General features: G+C 47.9%; 1 protein-coding gene across 1 annotated transcript; it reads right to left on the reverse strand.

Annotated features, from left to right (window-relative positions):
- Positions 1-914: 914 nt before the first annotated feature.
- Positions 915-7655, reverse strand: LOC102564984 (C-type lectin domain family 4 member D). The gene is made up of 6 exons (XM_014596648.3): positions 7475-7655; positions 6269-6367; positions 3430-3528; positions 2230-2381; positions 1904-2037; positions 915-1269 (listed from the first exon to the last, which is right to left on the reverse strand). The coding sequence occupies exons 1-6, from the start codon at positions 7503-7505 to the stop codon at positions 1110-1112; spliced, it is 675 nt and encodes a 224-aa protein (XP_014452134.1). The 5' UTR covers positions 7506-7655; the 3' UTR covers positions 915-1109.
- Between the last annotated feature and the right edge of the window lie 5487 nt (positions 7656-13142).

Genomic DNA, 13142 nt, shown 5'->3' on the forward strand with positions numbered 1-13142 from the left:
TGGCTAGGCTGCAGTGCTGTAGAGAAGGATCTGGGGGTTACAGAAGACTATAAGCTGAATATAAGCCAATAATGTACTCTGTTTGCAAAAAAAAAGAGCAAGACTATACTGGGTTGGATCAACAGGAGTGTCATTTTTAAATCAAGGCAAATGATTCTTCTACTCTATTCAGCATTGGTGAGGCCTCACCTGGAGTACTCAGTCCAGTTTTGCATCCCACACTTCAAGAAGGACATGGACAGACTGGAAAGAGTCCAATGCAGAGCAACAAAAATGATGAGAGGCCCAGGATGCATGACTTATAATGAAAGGTTGAAAGAGCTAGGTATATTTAGCTTGGAGAAGAGGAGACTGAAGGGGGATTTAATAACAGTTTTTAAATATCTAAAGGACGATTATAGAGAGTCTGGAGATGGCCTTTTCTTGTGGCCATAAGGGATAGTACTGGGAGCTATGCCCTCAAGTTTCAGCAAAAGAAATTTAGGTTGGAGATTAACAGAAACTTTGACTCCGAGGGCATGGGAACAGGCTACCTAGAGCAGTTGTGGAATCTCCATCTTTGGAAATTTTCAAGAGCAGGTTAGACACTTCGCTGGGATGGTTTTGTTAGTTATGATCCTGCATTAAGCAGGGAGTGAACTAGATGACCTTCTGAGGTCTCTTCCAGCTCTACTTTTCTATGAACCTATGATCTTCCAAGGAAACCTGTGGAGTTTGGCAGCACCAGCTGCATTCACACAGCAAACAGCATCTTCTCTTTCACCCGTTCCATGGCAAATGCCCCTGGCCTCTCCTTCCTACCCACCTTTTTCACTGCCCTCCTGAGATGATGCTCTGAGAAGCTTTTGTGACAGCACCAGCCAAGCTCTGTTGGAACTGAGCTTCTCCATTTCATAGATTACTATTTACACATATCAGCTACTGACACTTTTATTAGTGAATTCAGACCACGTGGCATGGTAATGCCCTCTAACCTGACCCTTCGATATATATTCAGTCCTGGGCCAGGGCTCATCTGACCTCTCCTACCAGATTTCCCTGGGAACTGCCACTACTAAGGAGCAGGTACTTTCTGGACTGTCATCCTGCATAGTGGGGGGTGTCTCTCATCAAATACGTGTTGCTGCAACTTCACAAATACGATAACAGTCTGTTTCACAGGGGATGTTATTCCAGTTTTTGCTCCATGGGTCGTCTGCCTGGCCCCCTACATACATGACAGCGCACTTCTCCACTTCAGGGTTGTTGGGTTCCCCAGGTCTCCAGAACCTGTTAGAGAAAGAACCCCCTGTGTCAGAAATGAACTGTTAGGATGCTCCCAGTGGAAATAAGCTGGTTAAAGAGGAGGAGTGGGGAAAATTGCAGCCTATGAATCATCCAGGGCCTTCTTATATGTTGTTTTGCTGTGAGCCTCACAAATGTTGATCAGCTTAGTGTTCACCTTCCTCATGCCTTCAGCTTGAGTGGCACATCTGTGTGGAGTGACTGGTTTATGTGGAACAGGAACTGGGTTATGTGGCTCAAGGGATAATCCTGCCCCGGAGTAGCATAATTTTGAGCCACATAACAAATGCTTTCAGACACTTAAAGGTGTTAAAGTGAAGACAATCCAGGTGTTAAGATATTTAAGAGTCGCCTAAAATTAACATGTAACAAGGCCCCCAGAGAGGTCCCCCTACCCTCTCTGGGCTGCCCCCTGAAATGAACTAAATGCCTTTGAGTGTGGTTCCCTGGGACTAAACATTTTTGCTGGAACACTACATTCAGGAGGGGTGGGGGGATATGGTTTCTCTCTCTCTTTCTCTCACGTGCACACAGGTATTGCAGCACATATTATTTATTATTTTGTTGGAACTAAGGGAAGGGGACAAGGGTCATATTGTCTCTCCCAGGAGATACTTACATAGTAGTCTGGTTATACAGGGTCTGATCCACCCAATGCCACTGGCCTTCCATCTCCTGGGCAGATAGACCAATGTAGTGATTCTTTTCTTGGCTGCCTGCAACAGCTCCTTTTATCCAGTTGAACAGGAATTCCTGGATAGAAAAAAACATCTAAGCTCACCAGTTGCAGATGATGAGTAGACAGCAAGAGGCAGGCATCCCCGCAGGATGTGTGTGGCAGAGAAAACCAAGCCTTGAATGAAGATGGAGACAGGTCTATGTGCAGGGAGGTCCCACCCAGGGCTGGCTCTGAACTCCCAGTGGATCCCATCTCCTGCAAGTTACCTGCTCAGCCTTTGTGCTGATCACTACCAAGTGGGAGCCCATCCCTGTGCAGTTCGTCTCACTTTCAGCCCAGGTCATGATATTGTTGGACAAGTAGTAGCAGCTGGTGTGAAAGAGCTTCCAGCCAATGGGGCAGCACATCCAGACCTGCTCTGGGAGGGGAGAGAAGCCAAGAAGCATGAGTGTTCATGAGTACAGTTGGGATACCACTGCTGATGCTGCCTCTTTTCCTTCCATACTGAACAAGGCTGAGTTGTTCCCTGTGGTTTTTGGATCTGTCCTGCCACCAAGCTTTTGTCTAGATGAGTATGAGCTGTCCTGATTGATTTTGTCCTCTAGCTAGTTCAGTAATGCCAGTGTAGACTAACATCTTTACATAGTGGGCATATCTACACAAGACGCTTTACTGTGCAGCAGACTAATTTGCTGCACAGTGAAGTGTCACCGTCTACACATGTGTGGCAATTAGGGCTCAGTAGATTAATTTATTGCATAGCTGGATAGTTCCATAAGATACAACTGGTATCTAGCAGCGCAGTAAATTACTGCGCTTAAATGCACAAGTAGATAGTGACGTGGGGATTAGTTTACTCTGGTTCAAACTGAGCCAGAATACATTCACTCAAATTAACTGCACATGTAAGCATGCCCAACAGTTTCTAGCTACGTGCCTTTAAATCTTCTCCTAGATAAAATCAAAGGCACTCAATTAAAGGTGGGAAACCTCTGCTGGACTGACTCTTCTTCATTCTGCCTGGACCATGCTTGGCTCTTCCCTATCATTTATTCTGTAGCATTTAGATTTACTCTAAATCTGCATATAGAATAGAACGTAGGATGTCCTGCTAGACACTGTCCTCTCACATGCTCCATGACTGGTGCAGACTAGCACCTGTCAGCTAACATGCTATCACCACACGTACATAACTCCTTGTCTAGAGAAACTCAAAGGAACTCAGTACATGTGGTTCTACCCCTTTCTCTGGGCTGACTTGTCCACAGTTTTACAGGCCTTGGTGTCAGGTAATGTTTCTTTCTCCCCAGTTTGAAATGCTCAGGTTCCCCTCAATCCCTCTGCCTCTGCCCACTCTGTTCTCCAGCCCCCAAAGCTGCTTGCTGCCAGACCCAAGGTGGGTGTGGGTCAGTCCTGAAGTCTGACTTTAGGGTTAATTCTCTGTTCTCTTTTAGAGCTTCTCTGACCTTTGTTCTCATGTCTCTCCAAGACACAGATCCCTTCTTTGAGATCTTGAGGCAGGACCCTGTGGTCTCCACAACTTTGATGTCCCTTGAGGAGAGCAACTGAGAAAGAAAAAAACAGAAAAAGGGTACAGATACAATATTTATTTCCTCTTTCCACTTGCTTCCCCTCTCCCATGAGCAACCCAATTTCTTTTGTGCCTTCAAGCCAAGAACAGTTCCATTTCAATTAAGAAAACCTATCTGGAAGCAGGATTAGGTAAACCTGCGTCTCTCTTGGTAGAAACCAGCTTCATCTCCCAGTAAGTCTCCTCTCTAAAGAGGTTGGGCTCCTCTGGAGAGAACAAAGAAAATTCTGTCTCTCACTCCTGGGAAACAGAGGCAACAGGAGTGTCAGGAAGATGCCACTCGTTGCCTGCCAGTTTGGGCATCACCGAACACCAGTTGTGAAATTCCACAATGTATCAATATGCCTGATAAACTTCATAATTACTGGATTTACCTGAGCCAAATATTCAACAAATGTCACATTTTCTTGAGTTAGCTACTGTACTTCCTTTTGAGCAGCCTCACTTCCCTTCAGACTATGCTGCAAGGACATTATTGGTTGTGTCACTTCTTTAACTGTCCTTTTGAAGTTTTCATCTTCAGCTTTTTTTTAGGTCTTGGATTTGCTGTTGGAAAGTAGGCAAAAGTTAACCCACTTCCTTTATGTGCCACATACTTTTTAGCATAATTCAAGAGGAGATATATTATCCCCAACAGGAATCATATCCCCAGGACTTCGGTCCATGGCAGGGATCTTCCAGCTGGCTTAGTTCAAAGGGGGCATGCCCTACTTCCTGCCTGGAAACTCCAGGGGTAAATAGGAACCTAGAAAGTGTTATTGTAGTGTGCAGAGATTTAATAAGAAAAACCAAAAAACCTAAACTGTCACCACAGAATACCAAAGACGCACAGCACACCATAAGAGGAACAGCAATTATTAGTTGCAAAGACTTTTCTGCTTCAGAAACAGATAAAAAATATGAGATAACGAAAGTCTGCACTTCAACTTCAGCAAGCAACTATGAAGTCCATGAGAAAATTTCATCTAATTTCCAAATCACCTGGGAGACAAAATGTTATATGAAAGACATGCAAATCTCAGAATCTCAGTTAAAGTTTTCCTTTTTTTACTTATGTACTAGAAAAGAAAAAATAGTATAATTTCCATTGTTTTCAATGTAAACACAACACTCAGTGTAAACAGAATGTGAAAAAAATAGGATTAGTAGGAAAATAAAATAGGTCATTATTAGTCCCTTGTTTTCCTTACTGCTATACAAAAAGAGAAAGATATTAAAATTGGACCTGGTGAGAAAAAGGTGCAGGCAGCTGGTGTCGGCTGCTCCTGGGACTGCTGCAGCAGGGCTTGGGTGGAGTGGCAGCAAGCAGAGCCCCAGGCAACACGGGACGTGGCACAGCTTTTCCATACTCATCCTAGCCCCCACCGCAGCGGCCCCAGGAGTGACCAGCGCCAGCTGCAACAAGAACTATCAGTGGGTGCACGGGGGCTCTTGCTGTTCATAACATCTCTTGCTGTAACATCTCTTGCTGTTCTGCGACCCCAGGAGGGCTGCGTGCTAGGGGGCTGTATTGGGCTCTTCCTGCGGGGCGCGTGCCCCAGATCTGTGTGCGGGATGACAGCAGGCTGCCACTGCAGGCTGGGGCCAGCAGTGGCACCAGGCTGATCCTTCCCGGTGCTTGGGGCGGGTGCGCCGAGCGCTGGGAACAGCTCAGTGCCCCTGGATGGGCAGGCTGGGACTGATGGTGGCACTGGGCTGTTCCCAGTGCTCGGTGTGCCCTCCCTGAGCACTGGGAATAGTCAGCCTGGTGCCACCACTGGCCCCAGCCTGCAGCGGCAGCCTGCTGTCATCCTGTATCCACCTTTTCCCTGCATTTCAAAGTCTCCTAGCCAATAACATTTCCTTACCTCTTCCCATTTCCTATGCTTTTTTCTTGCCTTGACTTATGCCTAATCAAGTGAATGAAAGCAGAAACTATTTGAGTCAAATATATCATTATCGAACAGCCTTAGGCCTCCTAAGACTATTACATCTGGCAGGGTGATTTATAGCAGGAGAGATTGAATGACCGCTCACAAACTGATCTGGACCTCATGTTACTCAGATGAGGGCCACCTAGAGAGCTGACAGTTGAGAAAAGGATGTTTTCCCTCTGAGGCTGGTCACTGGACTGGAACAGCCTGGTGTTTCCTTCAGCCTGCCAGGCACAGGCCAAGCCATCCAATGGGAAGGCAGTTATTTTTCATGTCTGTGTGTCTCATATGGAGCCTTTACTTTGTCCTGAATGTTCCAGCCCCTGCCCGTGCACAGCACCAGCATGGGTATAGGTGACTGACTGGTAGGGGGTACATGGGGGTGCACATGTCCCCCTGATGGGGGCGGTACCTCCCTGATAGCCAACACTGGTGCTGTCAGTAGGGCTGGTGCCCCCGTGATAAGGCCACTGCTGTTGGCAGCTTCTGCGGGTGCCCTCCCAGATTCAGGAGGCACCAGTCACTCATAAGCATGAGTGACCCCTACAGCAATGAGCCCCATGGCCAGACAGAAGGATGCTTTTTCTCACAGCCTCAACCTTAGCCCAGAGCCCCGTACAGCTTTGTAGGAGGAGGGATGGAAGAGCAGCAGAACTGATCCTCAGGAACAATCTCTCCTCTTCCCTGCCCTGAACAGTGATAAAATCTCTCCCATGCATTTAATTCTCCCCCCTCCCCTTTGCCTCCCTCCCTCACCCCCCCCCCCCCTAAGCAGGGGAATGAATAGCCTCCAGCACCCACCAAGGCAGCCACATGTGACACAGGCTTTGAGGATGAAGGCAAGTATCAGAAGAGCCCAGGGGCTCAGTCGGGGACAGCCTCCCCTCTCCTCAGCAGGGGCTGAAAAACAGAAGGCAGGAGCAGAGATCACACATACTGCCAGAGCTAGGAGAGCAGGATGGGCCAGGAGCCCATATCCATCCCCCACACACCTGTTCCCAACAAAGTGGCCTGTGACAGGCAGGAGGTCTTCAGGAACCACAGCCAGGACCTGATGCCTGAAATTAAAGGTGGGTCACCCCCCCCGCCCCCCAGCTCCTTACACTACCATATTTTCCCTTCACCCCCAAGTCCTCTCTCTCAGTTCTTCACCACTTTCTCTCTGATTCCCCTGTCCTCCCAAACCTCCTCATTACCCCTTAAGCCTCCCTCTGCCTCCATCTCTGGCACCTTCTGTATCTCCATCTCTCTCCCACTATTTTTGCCCTTGACTTCTTTCCCATCCCCCTTCATCTCTTTCCACCTCTCACCCCCACTCCTTTCCATCCTACCTTCCTTTGCTGCTTCCCTTCCCCCCATCCTTGTTTTCTCTGCATCCCACTCCTCCTCGTCTCCTCCAGCTACTGTCATCTCATCAGTTTTGCCTCCTTCTCTCTCATGTGTGATGGCCAGTCAGCCAATGGAAAGAATAACCAGCTCTGCCGGTTGCATACATGGTGTTATAAAAATCAGCATGAGGTGGTGAGTAATGGACTGGTCCCAAGTGGGCCTTTTCCACTGGGAGATCAGTGATAAGGTCCTCACAGCTCTGGCAAAGACATGGGTAGGCAAAGTAACAAGCCGATTGGCCCCAGCATAAGAAAGGGTGTTCATAGCTAGAGTCATCCAGAGGAGTCTGCCTGCCTAATATTATTGAGATGAGATAGTTGCCGCTCTGTGGACACTGTTTATCTCTGTGACACTGCAGAGGACAATGGGTCACCGCATCTCCTTCTCACATTTCATTCTCCCTCCCCATTTTCTCACGGCCCACTCTGCCCAGCCTCATCTCTCCCTGGTCCCCTTTTCTCTGTGGTTCTCTTCCATCGTCTCCATCTACTGTTTGTTCTCAGACCTTACGCCTGCTCTATCCTTCTTCATTGCCTCCTCTTCTTTGCTTTCTCAAGCCCCTCATTTCCACCCACTCCCCTCAGAGTACCAGAGAGGAAAGCCCAGTGACCATCTCACCTCCAGGGCTGGGTCTTCCCTCTGTGCTCATCTCTTCTGCCAGGACCTCACTTTCTAGTCCAGTGACCTCTGATTACACACATGCACACACACACACACACACAGGCACCAGCACCTGGAGCTCCTATTGCATATCACTCTGGAGAGCTGGGGCTGGAGTGGAGCCTGTTCGAGGCTGATAGCTTAGGGGAAGAGCTAGTGCCTGGAGTCACCCCATAGGGAGGGGAGGGGAAGGGAATTTTCACCAGCTCTTTTTTTTAGCTTGATTCTGATTGGACTCTCATTTCCTTGAAGTGAAAGTAATAGAGGCCTCATTTTTGTACTCTGGTGCAAAAAATAAACACAAAGGAAGGAAATGGGACAAGGTGGGAAAGAACTTATCTCTTCCCCCTCCCCCCAACATCCTTAGCTTAAGAATTATTGAGAAGCTTCACAACAAGCAGCATTCTTGATGAAACAGAATACAAGCAGAAATGATGCCTGGGTAAGGCATGCTACAGACTCCCCTTATCAGTGGGGAGAAGAGTGGGGAGTTCTATGAACAAATGACAGAGGCATACAAAGGACAAGTTGATGGAGTAATTGGAGTTCTCAATTACCCAGGGTTTGTGGAAAAGTAAAATGGCAGCACTCAGACATCCCACAGGGAATTGTGGATGTGCAGGTCTGAGTGCCTGCAGGCCCATTTTATGGATTGTGTAGGGTTTCTGCTGACACCAGAGAGGGCTGCTGTGCAGGGCCAGGTACCAGCCTAAGTGCATGTGCCCTCACACACAGGTGTTCTGCAATCTCTGAAATCAGGCATCAGGATATCGCCAGCCCCTGCTTTGCCAGCCCCCCTGGCAGTACCATGTAGTGGTAGCGCAGGAGAGGGACCTGGAGTTGTTCCATGGGACTATGGCAAATTTTGCAACTGCGGGGCGAGGGGACAAACCTATTGCCCCCTCTTGCCCTATTCACATTCTGCCTTAAACTGGGAGAAAAGAAGAGCAAGACCCTGCAGACAGGGTGCAACCCTGACTCTGGCATTGCTGCATTCTCTTCTTGTATGTTGGTAGTTTTATTCTGCCCTTTGGTGTCTTTTTTGGTTTTTGTTTGCTCCTTGTTCTAGAGGCATAGACACATGGAGTCCTTGGTAGTGATTCACAGTTCTAACTACATCCTCCTTAAGGTATTGATTGTGCAGAACTGGTCACTTTAATGAAGATCCCTGCGTGATTAACCAAACACTGCTGTTCACCTGATTGCCATGAGTCAGGAAACCTAGCCTTATTGCACGATCTTATTACAGTCTAAAAAAAATAAAGCTATTGCTACCTGAGGATCACATAGGACAATAAGATGAATATAAGCCACAGTATGCTGTTCTTATAAAGAAGGCTAATGGCACACGGGGCTGCATTAGTAAGAGTATTGCCAGAAAACCAAGAAAAGTGATTATTTCCTTCTTTTTGGCACTGGTGAGGCCATTATCTGGAGTCTTGTGTTGGACCCCCCACTACAGAAAGGATGTAGACAAATTGGAGAGTCCAGCAGAGGGCAACAAAAATGGTAAGAGAGCTGGGGAACATGATTTACAGGGAGAAGCTGGGGGAACTGGGCTTATTTAGTCTAGAGAAGAGAAGACTAAGGGGGTTAATAATAGTCTCCAACTACCTGAAAGGTGGCTAGAAAGAGGATGGAGCTAGACTGTTCTCAGGGATGGTAGACAACAGAACAAAGAAATGGTCTTGCTGCACAATGGGGAGTTTAAGTTGGATATTAAGAAAAACCTTTTCACAAGGAGGGTAATAAAGCACTGGAACAAGCTACCCAGGGAGATTTCAGTATCTACATCTTTAGAGGTTTTTAAGACCTGGCAAGACAAAGCCTTGGCTGGGATGTTTAGTTGGGGCTGGTCCTGTTTTGAGAAGGGGTTGGACTAAATGGCCTCCAGAGGTCCCTCCAACTCTAATTTTCAAAGATTCTATGAATTGGCCTGTAAGCAGGGGATATTATATTAAATTTATAGTAAAAAGAAAACTTTTATTAACAATGGTATAGGGAGGATGAACAAGGCGCCGGGAAATGTGGGGCCCCTGCAAGATACGCTGGGCAATCTGGTGGTTGCGCCAGAGGAGAAGGCAGACATCTTTAACAAATTCTTCACCTCCGTTTTCTTGTGCAGGGACAGGGACTCCCCCACCGTGATTCAAGATGGACTTGAGGGGAATGCCTCAAGACCTAAGGTTGAGGAGGACCGGGTTAGAGTGCTACTGGAGGGGCTGGACGTGTTCAAATCAGCAGGTCCAGATGCTCTCCACCCCAGGGTGTTGAGGGAGCTAGCAGGGGTTATTGCAGGGCCCTTGCCATGGCTTTACGAGCGCTCGTGGTGCTTGGGCCAAGTGCCAGATGATTGGAAGATAGCCAATGTGGTCCCCATCTTTAAAAAAGGGAGGAGGGAGGACCCGGGCAACTATGAGCCCGTCAATCTTACCTCAATCCTGGGGAAACTCTTTGAGAAGATCATCAAGGAGCACATCTGTGACGGGCCGGCATCGGGGATGATGCTCAAGGGCAACCAGCATGGTTTCATTAAGGGCAGGTCATGTCAGACCAACCTGATTGCCTTTTACGTTCAGGTCACAAAAGCATTGGATGCAGGTGTCGCCGTGGATGTAGTCTTTCCGGGCTTCAGCAAGGCCTTTGACACTGTCTCCCACCCCATCCTCATTAAAAAACTAGGTGACTGTGGCATCAATGCCTGCACAGTCAGATGGATTGCAAATTGGCTGAAGGGTCATACGCAGAGGGTGGTGGTGGATGGGTCATATTCGACCTGGTGGGAAGTGGGCAGTGGAGTCCCCCAGGGCTCGGTCCTTGGGCCCACGCTGTTCAATTTCTTTATCAGCGATTTGGACGACAGGGTGAAAAGCAACCTGTTCAAATTTGCTGATGATACCAAAATATGGGGAGAGGTGGGCACATTAGCAGGGAGGGAGAGACTGCAGAAAGACCTGGATAGGTTGCAGGGGTGGGCTAACAAAAACAGGATGTGTTTCAATACTGACAAGTGCAGGGTGCTGCACTTGGGCAGTAGTAACCAGCAGCACACTTATAAGATGGGAAACTCCCTTCTTGAGAGCACGGAAGCAGAAAGGGATCTTGGAGTCATTATTGACTCCAAGATGAACATGGGCTGACAATGCGAGGTCACGGTCAGCAGGGCTAACCAGACCCTATCGTGTATCCACAGGTGCATCTCAAGTAGGTCCAAGGAGGTGATCCTCCCCCTCTACGTGACACTGGTCAGGCCACAGCTGGAGTACTGTGTCCAGTTCTGGGCACCCCACTTCAAGAGGGATGTGGACAACATTGAGAGGGTCCAGAGGAGGGCCACCCGCATGATCTGGGGACTGCAGGGCAGACCCTACAACGAGAGGTTATGGGACCTGAACCTGTTCAGCCTTCACAAGAGAAGGCTGAGGCGGGACCTGGTGACCATCTATAAACTCACTAGGGGGGACCAGAAGGGTTTGGGGGAGACCTTGTTTCCCCTAGTGCCCCCCAGGATAACAAGGAATAACAGCCACAAGTTGTTGGAGAGTAGGTTTAGATTAGACATCCGTAAGAACTACTTCTCAGTTAGGGCGACTAGGATCTGGAACCAACTTCCAAGGGAAGTGGTGCTGGCACCTACCCTGGGGGTCTTTAAGAAGCGGCTTGATGCCTACCTGGCTGGAGTCATTTGAGCTCAGTTTTCTTCCTGCCCAGGCAGGGGGTTGGACCTGAAGATCTGTAAGGTCCCTTCCTACCCTACTTCTATGATTCTATGATATGATTCTATGATTCTATGACCCATAAAATTAATTGGGGAGAAAATATCTCCTCCCACAAAAGTTCAACTAGGTAGAAAAGGTAACTCATGGTCCTGTAACACATGAGGAAACACGGTCCAAGGATTCTCAGAACCTATAGAACAGCATTAAAAAGGAGAGAGGTTTTTTAATAACTGTGGATTGAAATGAGTAGGAAACAGGTACATTTTAATGAGCTATGAAGTCAAGTGGCTTCCTCAACACTGCCTGAATAGAAAACAGGCAGCTGGGTTTAAACATTGGGTGGAGCAGGAATCAAGATGGAGCTGGGTACAGCTGCACCACTGCATCCCCCTGGATCCAGCCTCGAAACTGTAACTTGGAACAGCAGAAGGCAGAGTAGAAATGCTCCTGATATATTAACTGATTCAGTTAAAGTGTGAGGTGCATTTCTAATGTGCTTTTTGCCTGACTTCAGACTAACAAGGTTAACTACGTCTCTTGTCTCTTGGCAGACAAGGTTCTTTGTGTAGATGTGATATTTTTTATTAGACCAACTAAATATTTGGAAAAAATGTTCTTTGCAAGCTTCCAGGCCCAAACACCCTACTTCAGGCATGGGGAGAGTCTGTTTCTTGTTTCTTAGACTATTACATTTCCTGGACACACTGTTTGCAGTAGGACTTAGGGTGTAAACAGAGGTCACCTTTCTACCACAATAGCAATTTTTATGGTAGCACAAAGGGAAAACAAACAGGTATCTCTACCATTTTTCATGCCACGCACGACCAAACTGTGGCCCAGACAAAAGGCCATAATAGTTTCTGCTGCTTTGCTGTTAGCTTAATGGCACAAGAGTGCAGGCAGCCTGGAGCTGCCCATGATATCCAATAGCCCCTGGACAATTGCTGACAGGGCTTGAGGGACCTGATTAATGCCCTGGGAATTCTTGTGCAGGATTGGGACCCTCAAGCCCCAAGAATCCCAGCCCGACTTTCCCTGCTTACAGAGATGTGCCTCAGAGATTCCCAGTTCAGCTCCTGGCAATCTCAGCTGCCGCCTTCAGGTATGCTCCCAAACACTGTTCCCCTCCCCACCCCTCTCCAGATAATCAGCCCATGGACACTTAGTAATGAGGACACCAAGGAAAGTGACACACAGAAACACAACCAGGACCAAACACGGGAGCCACTGGGGTGGTACGCAGGGTTCATACTGAAGCACATTCTTTTCTGAAGGTGCTAAGGATGAAGAAATGTTGATTTGGCATAGCAATGCCCTGTCTTCTTAAGATAGGCGTCAGAATGAAAAGCCTTCTCATACCCTATGCCAGCCCTTATCCAGGAGGTACGGTCTCCTAAGAGATAGCCCTGAGAGCAAGGTCAGGTTCTCAGCCAAATGCCACTACTCTAGCAAGCTTGAGTGCCCATGAATAAGGGATGGGAGAGGAAGGATCTGAGAGATCCCACCTCTCTTCAGGGAGAGCCCAGAACTACCACAACTCCACAGTGACCTTGACATAGACACCAGTGTCTCAGGCAGAGTTAGGGAACACTTTCATGGGTGCTAGCAGTTGCTTCTGCCTATCCCAGAGCAGGCCAATTGCTGCTAGCCCCATTTTCCTTCCACGTGTGATTGGATACAGGAGGCACATCTACACGAGATGCTTTAAGGAACATTAGCCTAAATTTAAGGCACATTAGGGCACGTGTCTACATGTGCGCACTCTTAATGCACTTTAAAAATGGTGATTTGGGGCCAATCACATCTAAATTTGATATCTCTAAATACAGGTATCAAATTTAGGCGCGATGAATTAAGGTGCATTAATGCACGTGTAGATGTGTTAAAGTGCATTAATGCTGTATGTG

The sequence above is a fragment of the Alligator mississippiensis genome, chromosome 4 (genome assembly GCF_030867095.1).
Source record: "Alligator mississippiensis isolate rAllMis1 chromosome 4, rAllMis1, whole genome shotgun sequence".
In the NCBI taxonomy this organism is placed as follows: Eukaryota; Metazoa; Chordata; order Crocodylia; family Alligatoridae; genus Alligator; species Alligator mississippiensis.